This window comes from Arachis hypogaea, chromosome 2 (genome assembly GCF_003086295.3).
Source record: "Arachis hypogaea cultivar Tifrunner chromosome 2, arahy.Tifrunner.gnm2.J5K5, whole genome shotgun sequence".
NCBI classification, from domain to species: domain Eukaryota; kingdom Viridiplantae; phylum Streptophyta; class Magnoliopsida; order Fabales; family Fabaceae; genus Arachis; species Arachis hypogaea.
Genome location: NC_092037.1, coordinates 17,446,075 through 17,464,765, shown reverse-complemented (window position 1 = coordinate 17,464,765; position 18,691 = coordinate 17,446,075). Strand labels below are relative to the sequence as shown.

The 18,691-nt window shown below is 37.9% G+C and overlaps 4 protein-coding genes across 11 annotated transcripts; 1 reads left to right on the top strand and 3 right to left on the bottom strand.

The window, feature by feature from the left end:
- The first annotated feature begins 8,090 nt into the window (after positions 1 to 8,090).
- LOC112740283 (probable UDP-N-acetylglucosamine--peptide N-acetylglucosaminyltransferase SEC) lies at positions 8,091 to 10,886 on the top strand. Of its 8 annotated transcripts, XM_072215869.1 has the most exons (8): positions 8,135 to 8,410; positions 8,911 to 8,951; positions 9,264 to 9,403; positions 9,503 to 9,636; positions 9,949 to 10,054; positions 10,159 to 10,305; positions 10,400 to 10,520; positions 10,638 to 10,886. In XM_072215869.1, exons 5-8 carry the CDS (start codon positions 10,002 to 10,004, stop codon positions 10,656 to 10,658), a joined length of 342 nt encoding a protein of 113 aa, XP_072071970.1. In that variant the 5' UTR covers positions 8,135 to 8,410; positions 8,911 to 8,951; positions 9,264 to 9,403; positions 9,503 to 9,636; positions 9,949 to 10,001; the 3' UTR covers positions 10,659 to 10,886. The 8 variants fall into 7 exon arrangements, 6 of the variants coding, with proteins under 6 accessions (XP_072071976.1, XP_025644856.1, XP_025644871.1 ...); XR_011871702.1 differs by lacking the exon at positions 9,264 to 9,403 and having other exon boundaries at positions 8,091 to 8,410; XR_011871703.1 differs by lacking the exon at positions 9,264 to 9,403 and having other exon boundaries at positions 8,091 to 8,410; positions 9,949 to 10,064.
- A 138-nt stretch (positions 10,887 to 11,024) lies between these two features.
- LOC112722558 (germin-like protein subfamily 1 member 7) lies at positions 11,025 to 12,360 on the bottom strand. Its single transcript, XM_029291660.2, has 2 exons — positions 12,270 to 12,360; positions 11,025 to 11,660 (listed from the first exon to the last, which is right to left on the bottom strand). Exons 1-2 carry the CDS (start codon positions 12,358 to 12,360, stop codon positions 11,170 to 11,172), a joined length of 582 nt encoding a protein of 193 aa, XP_029147493.2. The 3' UTR covers positions 11,025 to 11,169.
- LOC112740248 (uncharacterized) lies at positions 12,033 to 17,733 on the bottom strand. The gene is made up of 8 exons (XM_072208190.1): positions 17,684 to 17,733; positions 16,056 to 16,739; positions 15,882 to 15,976; positions 15,427 to 15,553; positions 13,590 to 14,593; positions 13,289 to 13,460; positions 12,936 to 13,053; positions 12,033 to 12,481 (listed from the first exon to the last, which is right to left on the bottom strand). The coding sequence occupies exons 1-3, from the start codon at positions 17,731 to 17,733 to the stop codon at positions 15,931 to 15,933; spliced, it is 780 nt and encodes a 259-aa protein (XP_072064291.1). The 3' UTR covers positions 12,033 to 12,481; positions 12,936 to 13,053; positions 13,289 to 13,460; positions 13,590 to 14,593; positions 15,427 to 15,553; positions 15,882 to 15,930.
- On the bottom strand, positions 14,210 to 15,818 carry LOC140176657 (uncharacterized). Its single transcript, XM_072208193.1, has 2 exons — positions 15,759 to 15,818; positions 14,210 to 14,593 (listed from the first exon to the last, which is right to left on the bottom strand). The coding sequence occupies exons 1-2, from the start codon at positions 15,816 to 15,818 to the stop codon at positions 14,210 to 14,212; spliced, it is 444 nt and encodes a 147-aa protein (XP_072064294.1).
- Positions 17,734 to 18,691: the final 958 nt, after the last annotated feature.

Here is an 18,691-nt window from a genome sequence, read left to right as displayed (position 1 = left end):
TTCTAGGAGAAGGTGATACCTTTCCTGTAATTATAAGTTCTACCTTAGAGCCACAGGAAGAGGAAGCACTAATTCAAGTGCTAAGGACACACAAGACAGCTATTGGGTGGTCCATCAGTGATCTTAAGGGCATTAGCCCAGCCAGATGCATGCACAAAATCCTACTGGAGGATGACGCCAAACCAGTGGTCCAACCACAAAGGCGGCTGAACCCAGCTATGAAAGAAATGGTGCAGAAAGAGGTCACTAAATTACTAGAGGCTGGGATTATTTATCCTATTTCTGACAGCCCCTGGGTGAGCCCTGTCCAAGTTGTCCCTAAGAAAGGAGGCATGACAGTGGTTCATAATGAAAAAAATGAACTGGTTCCTACAAGGACAGTTACAGGGTGGCGTATGTGCATTGATTACAGAAAGCTCAATACAGCCACCAGAAAGGATCATTTTCCTTTACCATTCATAGACCAGATGCTAGAAAGACTAGCAGGTCATGAATACTACTGCTTCCTGGATGGATATTCAGGTTATAATCAAATTGCAGTAGATCCCCAGGATCAGGAGAAAATGGCATTCACATGCCCATCTGGAGTATTTGCATACAGAAGGATGCCATTTGGCCTGTGCAATGCACCTGCAACCTTTCAAAGGTGCATGCTCTCAATTTTCTCTGATATGGTGGAAAAATTCCTGGAAGTCTTCATGGATGACTTTTCAGTATTTGGAGACTCATTCAGCTCCTGCCTTAACCATTTAGCACTTGTTCTGAAAAGATGCCAAGAGACTAACCTGGTTTTAAACTGGGAAAAATGTCACTTTATGGTGACTGAAGGAATTGTCCTTGGGCACAAAATTTCGAACAAGGGAATAGAGGTGGATCAAGCTAAGGTAGAAGTAATTGAAAAATTACCACCACCTGCTAATGTTAAGGCAATCAGAAGCTTTCTGGGGCATGCAGGATTCTATAAGAGGTTTATAAAGGATTTTTCAAAAATCGCCAAACCTCTGAGCAACCTGCTAGCTGCTGACACGCCATTTATCTTTGATAAAGAGTGTCTGCAAGTATTTGAGACTCTGAAAGCTAAATTGGTTACTGCACCAATCATCTCTGCACCAGACTGGACATTACCATTTGAATTGATGTGTGATGCCAGTGACCATGCCATTGGTGCAGTGTTGGGACAAAGGCATGACAAGCTTCTGCACGTCATTTACTATGCCAGCCGTGTTCTAAATGATGCACAGAAGAATTACACAACCACAGAAAAAGAGCTACTAGCAGTGGTTTACGCCATTGACAAATTCAGATCCTATTTAGTAGGATCAAAAGTGATTGTGTACACTGATCATGCTGCTCTTAAATATCTACTCACAAAGCAGGATTCAAAACCCAGACTCATCAGATGGGTGCTGCTCCTGCAAGAGTTTGATATAGAAATAAGAGACAGAAAAGGGACAGAGAATCAAGTAGCAGATCACCTGTCCCGAATAGAACCAGTGGAAGGGGCGTCCCTCCCTCTCACTGAGATCTCTGAAACATTTCCGGATGAGCAACTGTTTGCCATCCAGGAAGTGCCATGGTTTGCAGACATTGCAAACTACAAGGCAGTGAGATTCATACCCAAAGAGTACAGTAGGGTGCAATCAAAGAAATTAATCACAGATGCAAAGTACTATCTTTGGGATGAACCATATCTCTTCAAGAGATGTGCAGACGGAGTAATCCGTAGATGTGTGCCTAAGGAAGAAGCACAAAAGATTTTATGGCACTGCCATGGATCACAATATGGAGGACATTTTGGAAGTGAGCGAACAGCCACAAGAGTCCTCCAAAGTGGCTTCTACTGGCCTACTCTCTATAAAGATTCCCGAGCATTTGTGCTTAATTGTGACAGTTGCCAAAGGTCAGGCAACCTACCTCACAGTTATGCCATGCCTCAACAAGGGATATTGGAGATTGAGTTGTTTGATGTATGGGGCATTGACTTCATGGGACCTTTCCCACCATCATACTCAAACACTTATATTCTGGTGGCAGTGGATTATGTATCCAAATGGGTGGAGGCTATTGCAACACCCACTAATGACACTAAAACAGTGTTAAAATTCCTCCAGAAACATATCTTCAGCAGATTTGGTATCCCTAGAGTGTTAATCAGTGATGGGGGCACTCATTTCTGTAATAAACAGCTTTACTCTGCTCTGGTACGTTATGGAGTCAACCACAGGGTAGCTACTCCATATCACCCACAAACTAATGGGCAAGCTGAAGTCTCAAATAGAGAACTTAAAAGAATCCTGGAACGGACTGTAATTAACCGTAGAAAGGATTGGGCAAGAAGCTTGGATGATGCTCTGTGGGCATACAGAACAGCATTCAAGACCCCCATAGGGACCTCTCCATACCAGCTTGTGTATGGAAAGGCATGTCACTTGCCAGTGGAACTGGAACACAAGGCCTACTGGGCAACCAGATTCCTGAACCTTGATGCCAAGTTAGCTGGAGAAAGACGATTGCTCCAGTTAAATGAGCTAGAGGAATTTAGACTCAATGCTTTTGAGAATGCAAAAATTTACAAGGAAAAAGCAAAAAGATGGCATGATAAGAAATTGTCATCCAGAGTCTTTGAGCCAGGGCAGAAAGTTCTGCTATTTAATTCTAGGCTCAAATTATTCCCCGGTAAATTAAAATCCCGGTGGAGAGGTCCATATGTAATTACAAGTGTATCACCATATGGATACGTAGAGCTTCAGGATAATGAATCTAACAAAAAGTTCATTGTTAATGGACAGAGAGTTAAACATTATCTTGAAGGCAATTTTGAGCAAGAATGCTCAAAACTGAGACTTGATTAAAAGCTCAGTAATAGTCCAGCTAATGACATTAAAGAAGCGCTTGCTGGGAGGCAACCCAACCAATCACAAAATTTAATTTTATTTGTTTTTCTAATAAATTAAAGTTTTACAGGTAGATGCTACAGTATCTTCAAAAGGTGAAATAGCAATTGGTTGAAGTCACAGAGTTACAGGGAAATTTGAAAGCTCACTGGCGTGAAAAAGCCAGTAAGAAACATTTTGGGCGTTGAACGCCCAAAAGAAGCACCCACTGGGCGTTCAACGCCAGTAAGGGTAGCCATCTGGGCGTTGAACGCTAGAAAGAAGCACCTTCTGGGCGTTCAACGCCAGATTGTTAGCATCCTGGGCGTTCAGAAAAACGCCCAGTGACAAAGGACTTCCTGGCGTTCAACGCCAGAAAGAAGCATCAGCTGGGTGTTGAACGCCCAGGAGAAGCAGCATTTGGGCGTTAAACGCCCAAAACATGCATCGTTTGGGCGTTTAACGCCAGGATGGTGGGGAGGAGGTAAAATTCGTTTTTCTTTATAATTTTTCTAAATTTTTATGTTTCAATTCATGATTTCTTGCATAAACATGTTTCAAAATGTCATCCTTCAATTCCAAAATTTTTAATCCTAATTTCTAAAAACACTAATTTCTAAAATCCCTTTTTCAAAAATATCAAATATATCTTAATTCATAAACCCAACTCTTTTCCAATCCAAATCTTTTTTAAATCTTTTTCAACTCATCATATCTTTTGGATTTTGAAATTGCCTCTCCCTCTATTCCTCTCCTGTCCTTTCTTTTGCTTGAGGACAAGCAAACCTCTAAGTTTGGTGTGAGTTGCCATGATCACTGAGCTAAAACTCATCAAGATCATGGCACCTAAGGGAACAAGAAGAGCAAGGATGTGAACTTAAAGGAGCTGAAGCGTCAGAAATTAATTCTTGAAGGCACCCCACAGACTAGAGGAACATCCACTTGCCAAAACACAGGTCGTTGAGTTCTAATCTTTGCCTTAACTCTGTGATGACTGTTCTTATTAGAAATTTACCTTAGAAGTTATATATTAGTAGTAGTAATTAGTATCTCTACTTTGATTTTATTTCCAATTAAGCTATAATTTATTTTTCTCATCATCATCAGGCATAAATAAAGTAGTAGATTTTTTTTAGAATAAAGAAGTAATCTATATTTTTTCGAGTTCTTAATAATAAAATTTATAATTAATTATATGTGGTGGCAATACTTTTTGTTCTCTGAATGAATGCTTGAACAGTGCATAATATGTACTTTGAATTTGATGAATATTGGCTCCTGAAAGGATGAGGAACACGAAAAATATTATTGATGATCTGAAAGATCATGAAATTGATTCTTGAAGCAAGAAAAAGCAATCAAAAAAAAAAAAAACAAGCCATGGGCACTAGCCAAGAGTAAAAAGGATCCAAGGCTTTGAGCATCAATGGATAGGAGGGCCCAAGGAAATAAAATCCAGGCCTAAGCGGCTAAACCAAGCTGTCCCTAACCATGTGCTTGTGTCATGAAGGTCCAAGTGAAAAGCTTGAGACTGAGTGGTTAAAGTCGTGATCCAAAGCAAAAGAGTGTGCTTAAGAGCTCTGGACACCACTGACTGGGGACTCTAGCAAAGCTGAGTCATAATCTGAAAAGGTTCACCCAGTTATGTGTCTGTGGCATTTATGTATCCGATGGTAATACTGGAAGACAAAGTGCTTAGGGCCACGGCCAAGACTCATAAAATAACTGTGTTCAAGAATCAACATACTACACTAGGAGAGTCAATAATACTATCTGAATTCTGAGTTCCTAAGGATGCCAATCATTCTGAAAATTTAAAGATACAGGGAGATGCCAAAACTGTTCAGAGACAAAAAGCTACAAGCCCCGCTCATCTAATAAGAATCTGAGCTTCATTTAAAACTCGAGAATATTATTACTCCTTTATTTCTGTTAAAACCTATTTTATTTATCTAGTTGCTTGAGGACAAGCAACAGTTTAAGTTTGGTGTTGTGATGAGCGGATATTTTGTACGCTTTTTGGGGTAATTTCATGTAGATTTTAGCATGTTTCAGTTAGTTTTTAGTAAAATAATATTAGTTTTTAGGCAAAAATCATATTTCTGGACTTTACTATGAGTTTGTGTGTTTTTCTGTGATTTCAGGTATTTTCTGGCTGAAATTGAGGGAGCTGAGCAAAAATCTGACTTAGGCTGAAAAAGGACTGCTGATGCTGTTGGATCCTGACCTCCCTGCACTCGAAATGGATTTTCTGGAGCTACAGGAGTCCAATTGGCGCGCTCTCAACGGCGTTGGAAATTAGACATCCAGGGCTTTCCAGCAATATATAATAGTCCATACTTTGCGCAAGGATAGACGACGTAACTTGCCGTTAAACGCCAAGTTCATGCTGCTGTCTGGAGTTAAACGCCAGAAAAACGTCATGATCCGGAGTTGAACGCCCAAAACACGTCATAACCTGGAGTTTAACGCCAAGAAAGGCCTCTACACGTGGAAAGCTTTAGTCTCAGCCCCAGCACACACCAAGTGGGCCCCAGAAGTGGATTTCTGCACCAATTATCTTAGTTTATTCATTTTCTGTAAACCTAGGTTACTAGTTTACTATTTAAACAACTTTTACAGACATTTCTTGGACCTCATGACATTTTCAGATCTAAATTACATACTCTTTGACGGCATGAGTCTCTAAACTCCATTGTTGGGGGTGAGGAGCTCTGCAGCGTCTCGATGAATTAATGCAATTGTTTCTATTTCACTCAAACGTGTGTATGGTCCGATCTAAGATGTTTATTCGCGCTTAACTGTGAAAGAGGTGATGATCCGTGACACTCATCACCTCCCTCAATCTATGAACGTGTGTCTGACAAACACCTCCGTTCTACATCAGACTGAATGAACTTCTCTTAGATTCCCCAACAGAATCTTCGTGGTATAAGCCGGATTGATGGCGGCATTCATGAGAATCCGGAAAGTCTAACCCTTGTCTGTGGTATTCCGAGTAGGATTCTGGGATTGAATGACTGTGACGAGCTTCAAACTCCTGAAGGCTGGGCGTTAGTGACAGACGCAAAAGGTTAGTTAATATGATCTTGATATCTTGAGCAGAAACTGTTCTAATTATCATTATTGTTATTGTTGTTGTTATTATTATTATCATCATCAATGCTTGAGTGAGAGAGTGGCAGAGTGCTTCGTTTGTATTTTGGGGAAGAGCTAAGGCTTGCTCTTGCTGTGTGTTCTTTGTTGTCTTTCAAAGGAGGGGGTGTTTTGGTGGGGTGAGGGGAGTAACTCGCGTGGGGTGGGTGGGTTTTCTTTTTTTTTCCTTAACAAAATCAAAACGACGGCGTGTTATACAAACGGGTCGGTTCCCGGTCCGGTCCAACCGGCCGGTTCAGCGATTTTCTAACGGTTTTGTCATCAGCGGTTTTAGTAGGAGAAGCAGACCGTTTTCTATGCCGGTTCCCGGTTGAACCGGTTCAACTGGCCGATCCGATCCGATTTTTAGAACATTGTTCCACAATGAACGAAACGGCGCCGTTTGGTGAAGTTTTTTTGAAAACCGGTCGGGTTTCGGTTCGGTTCGACCAATCGGTTCCTAGTCGGTTCGACGGTTCAATAACGATTTTTTAATTTAGTGATTATAGCTTCTAGCCGAACTGTCTTGCTCACCGGTTCACGGTTCGATCGGCCAAGACAGATCTCTCCATTGCTAAAAAAAGGAGAACAGATTCACTTGCTCCAATCAATATTCCTGGATTAGAGCTACCTAGTGTGAGTACTAAGTAATAAGTAGTTTATTATTATTATTATTTCAATTATAGCAGTTTTTTTTATACATTTAGTGGGTGCAAGTCTGTTTTAGACCAACAGTTTCAATAGGTTTGGACGATACTGAACTTGCAATTGCAGCATACTTGTATGGTAATCATTTGATGGATAAGTAAGTAAACTCAATTAGAATTTTATTTGTTAACGGTGTTGTTAATTTGTTTAGCTATTTTTATTTATGATAAATTATCTTTGGCAGCTACGAGGAGGATATAGTATTTTCAGAGCTTACAGCTCGCAGAGATATATTCAGGAGCTTGATACCAGGAAAGCCAATCGTTTCTCTTGTGCTAGACTTAGTAGCAGATATGATGAAGACAAGGTTGACCAGAGAAGGTGGTTATTGGTTTTTACCCACAATTTTTGCGGTAAGTATATAGGAGTGTATACTAAAATAATATTGGTAGTTGTTATTTGTATTGCGCATATAAACTAGTGGCTGAAATAATGTAGCTGTCAGAGAAGATAAAATTGGATCCCAACCGTCTACCGTCTTGTATCACATATGTTTATTTAGGCAAAGTTGACTGCTTAAAAAGAGTGAGTTTATATCATTTTAAATTCATATTAGCAAATATTGGCATAAAATAATTTTAATAACTAAAATGACTTTCTGTTGATTAGGTCTTTATCCCTATATCTGAAACTACTGACGAAGGTCATGAACACTGGTACCTCGTAGTGATTGATTGTGTTAAAAGACAAATCATTTTGCTAGACCCATTACCCATTGAGAAACAGTTCAAGCGAAAGAGGACAGCCTTGAAATTAGTAACGATATTTTCCTTTTTTTGTTAATTATCTACATATATGACTAAAAAAGCAAACTCTAACATAGACATAAACAGGCCATTTATTTGGACGAGGTATTGGAAGATCGTTCATTCTATGACTTTGAGACCACTCCAAATCTGATTTCTTCACAGTTTGAATTTGAAGAGCCAGAAGGCCTTCCCACCCTCGAAGTTGGATCGTAAGATCGTATAATTAGTAGTTATTGATATGAAATTTATGCAATTATATAATACTCTAATATAGCTTCCTCGATATGTAGGAGTGACGCGGGTGTGTGGGTTACAAGTTGGATGATAGCTTGTTTTGAAGATGATCATTTTAATATAAAGGTAATATTAAGCACTAATCTTTTCCTTCGTTTTTTCTTTTATATTTAGGTAATTAAAGCGAATGTGTAATTATCATGGTTCTGAAAATCAAACCGGACCGATCGGTTCAACCGAATTAACCAGAAACCGATCCAATCCGAATAAATTTAGAAACCGTCTGACAAAAAACCGGTCGAACTGACAATTAACCAATAAACCGGAAGAACCGTTCGATTTTTTAGCGGTTTTTGTTTTGAAAGTAAAAATGCCAATTTAAAAAAAAAGCGGCTAAACTAACGTAAACGAAGCCCTAAATCCCTAATGTTCACAGAAATCACCCAGAACTCCAGAAGCCAGAAGAGAAGAGGAATCAGCAGTTCAGCACCCACAGGCCACAGCAACTTGCTCTCCCCTCTTCGCAGTCGCATAGCCAGCCCACCACCACTAATCGAGCAGCCTACCGCCATCGCCACTGCATCCCGCAGCCACAGCAGCGACGGTGTTGACCACGGAAACCACCACCGCGTTCTGTTTCGTCGCCAAACTCGCCTCCTGTTGCGTCGTCGCCGAGCTCGCCTCTTCTTTCGTCGCCGTTACTCGCCGCCGGTAATACTCTGTTATTCACTTATTCGGTTATTCCTCCTTGCTGCCTTCTGATTTTCTGTGCTTGATTTTATGATTTATTTGTTTGTGATTTTGATTTTTGATTTTCTGAGGTTATTTGTTCATGATGAATTTGTTTGCTGCTTCATGATTTTGGTTTTTGATTTCCTGAGGTTATTTGTTCATGATGAATTTGTTTGATGCTTCATGATAATAAGTTGTATGATAATCACCATCGTGATGATTATGAATTTCCACAAGATTAGATTTACAACATAGGATATTTTTTATTATTTTTGTTTTTATTATTTTCTTGTGGGCATATGAACCCTCTAGTGACATACGACATTATATTTTGTTTACGTTTGTGTTGGTATTTGTTTGCCGGATTATTTAATGTCTACATTTGACTATGTATGAATTTATACTCTTTTGGTGATTGAAATTTAGTTCTTTTATACTCTTTTATACTCTTAATTCTGTGGCATCGTCTTTCTTGAAAGCATGTTTCTCTTGCGGGGATGACCCTACTCAGTTCCAGAAGGTAAATTTCTTTGTCATGTTTTTCCTGTTGATCTTTCATGTTTTCTAGACATGGCTAACCTTGTTGGATTGAATCGGTCTTCTTAGTCTTTCAAGGTTTTTCATAAGTACAAATTTGCCGCCTGTAGAACTAGGAGCAATGCAAATTACATTATGACATCTAGTTATTGTTGGAAGTCTTCCATTGCAAATGATATTTAGAAAAGGAATATGCCACATCTAGTTTTTTGTAATTTAGATATTCATTCCTTTTTGTTTAAATCTGCGCATGAAATTTGATACCTAATTCCCCCCTTTCCAAATATCTTCTCAGAACCTGCTCAAAACTCTGTTAAGTACTTAACTTGGCATAGAACTGCATCATCTCGATCTTCCTCATCTAGAAACCCTGTGAGAGCAAACTAAAGAGATGATACAGAGGCCTTTACAACCCTTCTCCTCCAGCCACACTGAGTAACAATTGCAGCCTTTTGAAACTTTTTATAATATGAAAATGCAATTTGTCGGCACAAATTAGCCTGAAGATATTGACAAAAAAGATCATTATAGCAGGGCAAATAAGAAAGTAGAAATTGAATCCAAAATGTCAGCACAAACGATCAGACTATGGGCTGCCTGAAGATAAATTTGTATTTTGCATGCTTCAATCAACTATACAAGATGGATCCTGAGATATTTAGTACATGGTAATAGCAGGATGCTGCTTATTGGCTATTTAGATTATATTTTTTTTTTCTAATAAAAAAAGTATTCTCACATATTTAGTTATATAGTTATTTTCTTTTCATACCTTGTCAACAACTAAGCCTTATTCCACTTGACTTTTCTGGGTGCATTGTTCAAGAAACACCATTGTGTTTTATGAGAAACCATACTTCCATTCCTTCTAGTGGATTTCTGTAATGATATTACTCTTGATGATATATTGTGATTAGTGGTGTCTGTTATGTTTTTTATTATCGCTCCAAAATGAGCGCTGGGCATTGGCCTTCCTTCAGATGCTGCTGCACAAGGGTTACAACCAGACCAAATTATTTTCACAGATGTTGCAATGAAGAATGAACATATCAGGCGAAGTGCTTTAGCAGACTTATTTCTTGACACGTAATTTCATGTCTACTTCTTGTCCTCTCTTTGATGTACTAGATTGTTTTCTGTTATTTGCTTACGGATTCTTTTGTTTTAATACTCTTATTGCATTGTTTTAGGCCTTTATGCAATGCGCACACAACAGAAATAGATATATTATGGGCGGGTTTGCCTATGATCACTCTACCTCTGGAGAAAATGGCTACTCGAGTTGCCGGATCACTCTGTCTTGCTAGTGGACTTGGGGAGGAGATGATCGTTCTCAGGTGAGAGATATTTTCTTGATTACTGATATGGACAGTTATTGTTACCTTTCTGTTTATAACTAACTAACTGTTGTGTGTGAAACGAACCATGTAGCATGAAAGAGTATGAAGAGAGAGCAGTATCACTGGCCTTGAGTCGCTCAAAGCTTCAAGCTCTCACTAATAAGCTTAAGTCTGTTCGCATGACTTGCCCTTTATTTGACACAACTCACTGGGTAAGTTTAATACTCCCTCTCCTTTGCCTCAAATTATAAATGTATCAAATTCTTTTTTGTGACAGATAGTTTTAGATAATATGTAGTTTATAAGATGTATTGTTCTGAATTTTGTAGGTGAGGAATCTTGAAAGATGATATTTTAAAATGTGGAATTTACATTGCTCTGGTCAACGTCCCCAACATTTCAAGGTCACCGAAAATGATCTTGAATATCCTTATGATATATATATATATATATATATAGGTGTTAGACGAGAATGTAAGAAAATCAAGAAAAATTAGACCGATCTTGTACTTGCTATGTTGATGAATATGAGTGTAATTCTGTTATAGCAATCACGAGCATATCTATTTTGCTAGCAATCATGGATGAGTAATTTATTGTGTTTTGGCTTCGCAATGCTCTTGATTAATTAACTAGAACATTAACAAGATATACAAAAAAAAAAAGAAAGAAGGGGGGACTAATTACTTTTCACTAAAACTCAAATGAACCAAAAGTTGAATCAAATACAACAAATTTGTTATTTATTATCATATATGAATTGCCAGAGTCAAAGCAATATATCATACAAATAGAATGAAATGATGGTGCTTCACTTTATCAAATTAGTTATTTATCAAATTAGATATTATCGTATCAGAATTATTTTTCAAGGTAGTTAATTACTTTTATATCCACTTGAAAAGCTTTAGTCAAAACTTCAGGAGAAATAGGTAGAGTGGATCCAAAAACAGCATTTGCAATTGTGATAACACCTGGATTCTGACTGCTAAGACCAGAAATAGCAACAGCATTGCCATAACCCACGTTCAGTTGGAAATGAATGAGACCAATTAGAAACACAAACACATCACCTTTATTGAGCACTTTAGTAAAAAGACGGTTGGTGCCTTCAACAACAGTCAAAATCTCTGTGGCTCGAGGGTGAGTGTGAGGAGGGATTAAACCCTTAGGTCCAAAATCTAGGCGAGCAAGTGATATGCCGAGTGTGTTAAGTCCGGGTAGTTCGTTAACACTGACAGGAGTCACGTTTGAGCCATGTTTGTTGACAACATTCCCAGGATCTACATGCTTGAAGAAATCTTCAGCTACTACAACTTTAGGGTCTTTGAAAATGTTTCCATTCACAAATACTGCATAATAAGAAATTAAGAAGAATTAATTATAACGATGCTTAACCATATATATTGAAAGGAGTTTGATACTTGAGTATGTAATGATATATAGCAGCATTTTGGGTGTCATTGAGAGCCACACAGAAATCTTGCAGTGGACTGGGATCATAGGCTGATGCAAAAGAGGATGCCAAAGTCAACAAACCAACAAGGAAGTAGATTGCTTTCATTTTGTGCCTCGTAGTATACCTTACTATTGATGCCCTCTTCTTTCTTCTTCTTTTGTCTCTGTGTTTGTGAGCGCTGATCTCTTATAAATGATGCTATGTATTTAATTGCTTAGTTGTGATGAATTTGTTGAATGGGAAGCTTGCTATTTAAAGGGAGGAGTCATTGAATTGGCCTTGTTGCATCTAATAATTGCTGAACCATTCTATACAAACTCATCAAGGAAGATGGCTTTCTTATATACATATATACAGGAATCACACACGTAATCACAAAAGGCAAAACAAAAACAATTGACAAAATAGTGATAAACTATTTCATTGCATGCATTGCAACAAAAACTAAGTTGCTAATAGTAAACATTATTCATCCCAGAATACAACCCTCATGAGTCATGACCATACACCATATTGGCCACAGTATCACTTCCATCGCTTGAACATGCCATGCTTCCAACGCTTGCTGAATTTGCCATGCTTAAATTTCCCATGCTTAAACTTTCCATGACCAAAGAACCCATGATGATGACCATAGTGACCATGAGTCATACATAGCGACCGCAGCAGCAGCACCCCCTGCTAACATTCCACCAACGCCACCAGGCCAGTGCCCTGTTACAACAAGAAGTCAGTACCCACCATGGCTTCATATTGAAATCAAATTATAAGCCTTCATCCGGAGAAGCAAAGATGCATTATCAACATAAGCACATTCCAGAAAACATTAGGTGAGAGTCCTATTAACAGTGGCAGAGCCAGAATCTTAAGTTGAGAGGCCACATGGTTCAAAAATTTTTTAAGTAACCAACAGCATCAAATGATCCAACTAGCGCTCAACCATGTGGGATAAAGTATTTCATATGCAAACTATTTCACATAGAACACATATTGTAAAGTTTTTTATCTATTCACCCTAATCCTAATCAGTAGATCAGATGACAATAGCTTCAAGTTTCATTGACATGAGAAACAAAACATAAACAGAGAGAGCAAAACAGAACACAGTATTAAATTACATTATGGAAACATGAACTGGCATCCAATGAAGGAAGTTACAAAAAAAAACCTGCCAAAATGTGTAGTAGCCTCGTCGCTCGTGAGCATATATGAAGAATTCCTTTTCGGATCCACTTGGCCAAAACTTATACGGAAACTTGAGAAAGATCAAATAATCATTCAACAATCTAGGCAAAATCAAATAATCAGTCAACAACCCTGATAATCAGTAACAAATTCAACTCTGATGATTTTTAGCAAAAAAAAAAAATTAAACTCGGTGATTATTCAGCAACACAGCAACAAATTCAAGATTCAATCACTAACAAATTAATTGATTACCAATTCAACATCATCTCAAAATACAGGGAGAAGGGAATCTGGGAAAGGGAGAACAGGGGAAGTGATGATGCATGGACTTACCAAGGGCGACTGGGTGACGAAGAGGACCCGACCCCAGAAGAGGACGAGTGCTTGGCAAAAAAGAAGAGAGATGACAAAGCACAGTCAGGTGTTCATCTCAAAAACCATCAAGTTAGTGATCATCTTCATTGGTTCCAGGGCAGTTGGTCAAGAGAGCATCCTTTGATTCATACTGAAGAAACATATAAAAATCAAAATTTAATTAATAGATAATTATGAGTTTCAAGAGTGTCAAAGTTTGGTTTTTAGTATTACTACAAAACAAATATACAAAAAGTAACTGTGTGAGTTGTTTACTCACCTTGCATCCACAAAAGAGGCAATAATTGTGGTCATCCCTCAGTTTCATCAAAACTTCTTGCAAATCTTGAATCGATTACATGTATCACTATCACAGTCGCAACTAAATTACGAACGCAGGAATAGATTAACAAAGTTCAACAAGAATGAATTTCAAAGTATAAGAAATACAACAACGACAAGTAAGCTTTGTGCAATGGCTAGGTTGGATCGGCTTAAATGGATAAAATGATGACAAAGTGCAATGAGTAATATTTGTTTAAATCGCTTGGTATTTAGAGTATAACGAGGAGAAAATTAATCAGCAATGGAAGTGTATTGACTTAATGTGTGTGCTTGAGCAGTTAAGATAAAGAGAAAAAAAGAAAGCATTTGTGCTGTTTCCATGTGTTATTCAGGGATGCAACATAAATCAATATCAAAACATGGTTAAAAGGTGCGTTCAACCAAAAATATAACCTTTTAGTTGCGCACTTCTTCTGTTATTTCTTCCTCTTCCTCATCTTCCTCTTCTTCATCATCCTCATTCTTTTCCGGTTCAATGATTTCTCTGTTCTCTAATTGATCAAGGGCAACCTTTGCCTTATGGAAATTGGCTACAACTCTCTTACTCTGCCATCACTACTTCTGTCTCAACCCAAAGTCTTGCATTAGATCCTCCTCTTTCCTCCTTTTTCTCTCAGCTATGATTTCCTCCTTTTTCCTCTTCTCCTTGTGAGGATCATCTAAGCCAATACCAGCTCGCGATCGTCGAATCTCAATCCCCACTGGCTCAGCCCTACCTAAACCCTCTTTGCCAAGGGCAGCACCGGACGTATAACCCATTTGTTTGAGCAGCTTAAACCCAATGTTGGATTGTGGTATTGGAGCTTCCACTTTTGCTAATGTTTGCTCATCCTCTTCTTTCTGCTTTCTATCTCTTTCAAGTTTCCGCCGTTCTTGCCAGCTGAGTGTTTTTAACTTATTCTTGGAAGAGCTGATCGGAGGGTCTTTCTTGCCAGATATCTGCACATAAGAAAGGGATCCTCTTCACCAAAATACAACTATAGTACATACAATCCGTAAAATAAAATAAGTTAACATAATTTAAGCCATAATTTAAACATGAGGAGCCCAGGAAGGCCGCGAGACGTTGAAACGCTGGCGATAACCTTCGATTGCGAGACAAGAGAGGGGAGAGGAGATAGGGAGAGATCTTGCGTGCGACACACAGTGAGACAGATAAGAGAGATCCAGCAGAGAGAGACAGAGAGAGGATAGGAAGAGGAGAGAAGAAGATGAAGAATACTAAAACTTTTAGAGGCGTGAGGGTTTCTGAACCTAGAGGAAGAACAATTTTAATTTTTTGTTTTTTTAATATGTTTAATTCAGATGAAGAACAAATTTGATTTTTCGTTTTTTTTAATATGTTTTTGTTTTGTTGTTTAAATTATTTGAAACTATAAAATTAGGATTTATGATACAATTAGTATTGGGCTAGCCCAATTAGAGAACTATACTACAAATAGAACTATGATGTAATAATGTGGGATATGCATGGTATAATTGGAAATTCTACTTTCTCTCTTTGGCCCTAATTGTAAGGATTTCTCTGCTATTCTCTCTGATTATCTCTAATTCTCTCTAGTCTCTGATTATCTCTAATTCTCTCTAGTTCTTGATACAATTCCGTATCAAATGGTGCTTTCATTGAACACGATGCCAAATTCCTATAATAAGTCACCGGATTCAATTTGGGACCAGCTTGAAATTAGTTTACAACGCTTGGATTCAGATTATCAAAAACGGACGAAGCTACTAGAAGAAATTTAAGCAACTTGCAACAAAATTTGTGCAACCTTGCACGATCATCAACAACTCCAGCAGCCTCCAATTTTTCAGATTCAAGCCAAATCAACCTCAGCTTTTCAACCACTCAACAATAATTCAACAGCTCCAGAAACAAACAATTCTACACTTAGGGCTCTGCAATGTCAGAATTCAGCATCAGATTATGAGAAGGCAGCATTAGAGAATGCAACAACCAATTTTCCAGAATTCAACATGACTCTAGTTCACACAGAAGAGGAAGAAGAAGCAGAAGAATCAGGTTTCTGTTTCCTAGTTCAACCACAGCAACAACAAGCAAAATCAACAAAAACTCCAGATCAAGCAACAATTCAGCACTCACCAGTGTCAATTTGTAATTACAAAGAAGCAGTAACACAATTTTAGCAACGACAAAATTCATGCCAAAATTAAAAAATGATAGATGTAGAAGAAAAAGAATTCGATTTCAATTTTGAATTTCTACCTGAAGAATCAACAGAACTTGCAGTTCAAGTAGAATGTCAACCAGCAGATCACGCATTTGAAAACTCAATTCCAGGGTTTCCATCCACAGCAGATCTGGCAATTTCAGTGACAAATGATTCTAGTGCAATTACAAGATTTATGACCAAGAACAATACAGAAGTCACAAACAAACCTGGTGGTAGAGGTATTGTGTGGACTGCAGGGGATCGACCGTGGTTTGATTCGTCGATGACGCACCCAGGAGATTTGTAGGCAGAACGAGATGCGGGAGGGGAGGACGCTTGGCGGTTTCTTCCTTGGGAGGCGCCGAACCCTGATGACGATGCGAGGAGCAGCGCCGACGTCGGCGCTTTCGCGGCGTGGAAGGGAGAAGCCCATGGTGCTCCTGTAACAGGGGTGCGTGCTCACGCCATCAGAACCACCATCCGCGGCAGAGATCGTGGAGTTTGGGGGTTCCGTCGAGCCTCTCCAATCGTGGCTAATCCACCACCACTCCTGGTGGCGGTCTTTCCTTGGAATCGAAACGGAGAACGAAGCGGCGAGGACTTGCAGGGGCGAGTGGCGGCTTCGGGAAGAGGTAGGGAGAACTCGAACAGCGAACAGCGGAGGGTTGGGAGCTGGACGGCAGCGGCGATGCCTCCATGCAAGCTCGCGAAGGCCGGTGGCTGCGGGTTGGACGCAGGGGCGGCGGCGGGTGCACCTCCGAGGCAGAGAAACAACAACGCGTCTATCTTCTTCGATGAGGACGAGGAAGAGATGCTGAAGCCTAACAATGTGTTGGGTATTGTGAGCTAACCCAAATTTTACCTTCTGAAGCCCAAAATCAGAAGGTGATGGATGGTACAATGACTTTACACTCAATTATAAGGATTTCAGTCCAATTTTAAATTTCAACAGGAATTATATTTTATTGGTTTTGGATTGAACAAAAAATTTTTCAATGGGATCATGGTGGTTAAAATTTTTTTTAGCAGTAGCATAGAAAATATTGTTTTAGAAATACTAATTTTTTTTATTACTTGTAATTAGCTTTTATAATTTTTGTTAGAATATATATTTTTCCGCAACTTTGAAGACAAGGTTGTTTTGAAGGGTATGATAATGATACAATTAGTATTGGGCTAGCCCAATTAGAAAACTATACTATAAATAGAAGTATGATGTAATAATGTGAAATATGTATGGTATAATTGGAAATTCTACTTTCTCTCTTTGGCCCTAATTGTAGGGATTTCTCTACTATTCTCTCTGATTATCTCTAATTCTCTCTAGTTCTTGATACAAATTCGTATTAAATTATTGAATTTTAAAATTTGATTAATTTAAAAGGGTATTTTTTTCTAATCAAATAAAGAAATGATGTTTAAGACTTTTTATAAAATTATATAAAAATATATTTTTATTTTAATTTAATTAAAGGAGTGTATTAGTAAAAGTGGTAATATAATATATATTTAAAAAAGAAAAAATTAAATGCTGATATAGAAAATAAATTTTACATGGCTTGTAATTACTTGTCCGTATTTTAAATATAACGATACGTATGAATTTATCATCGTACCATAGCAAACACCTATATAGTATATTTTTAGTTCTTTTAGTCTTAGTTGTCAGAACCGAACCGGTCAGGTTACTGGGTCACTGGGTTACTGGTTCAACCGGTGAGTTACTGGTTGAACCAATAGAACTGGTCATACGTAAATAAAAAATATAAAATAGTAAAAAATTGAATAAAGTGAGAATTAGGTCCTTAAAATTTTCGATTTCAGATTAATTAGCCTTTGAAAAAAAATAAAGTACCAATTTGGTCCTTCAAGATAGTAAATGATGAACACATTATGTCCCTCCATTAATTTATCATGTGAAATTGAGTGATAATGCTTATATGTCCCTATTAATTAGTCCTAAGTCGAAATCTTCAAAGACCTACTAACTTAATACTTTAAAAGATTTAAAAGAAATATCTTTACTAACATTTTAATATGTAAATGTAAATATTAAAATATTTTATACTTATTTTAATAATTCTATAAATTTTAAAGAATTAAAAAAATTGAATATAAAATTAAAATTAAATTAAATAAATCTAAAATAATTCAGTTGTGCATGTATATAATATATAGAATAATTAGCACATAGATTTACAAATGAAAGCACCAGCTTGGTGGCATTCCCTATTGAAGCCTAGCAAGGAGGCATGGGTCACTGGGTCAACCAGTGAGTCGCTAATTCACCCGGTTGACCCGGTCATAATTAAATAAAATTATAAAAATAAAATTAAAAACTAAAACTTAAAATATATGTTTTAATAAATATATTAATAACAATCAAAGATCAATTCCTAGATATAATTTATGATGCAAAAAAAATAATAAATTAATTATTAGTATAAAATATTTTTTTAATTTAAAAGAACACGAGAGAAAAAAAACATAACACAATAAAACTTGGTATTAATGTGAATTCATGTTTTAAAAAAAAATAAAAAATAAAATTCATTTAAAATTAGTATATAATTATTTTTTGATGTATAAGTTAATGAGAAACATGTTGGCAGAGTGGCATAAGAGGAGACCTTGCATGTAGTAGGTCCCTTGTTCGAACCCTTCAACGATGCTTTTTACCAATTTCGGGACAGCGGAGCACCTACGATGGTTTGTGGTCCGCGAGTGCATCCGTGGACTCGCACGGGTCAACAGCGGTTCAGACATGAATTGGCCGGTTTTCAACGGATTTGACCACCGTTGACCGAGTCAATTGCATGTTCGGTCCATGGTATCAACCGAACTGGCCAGACCACCGGTTCAT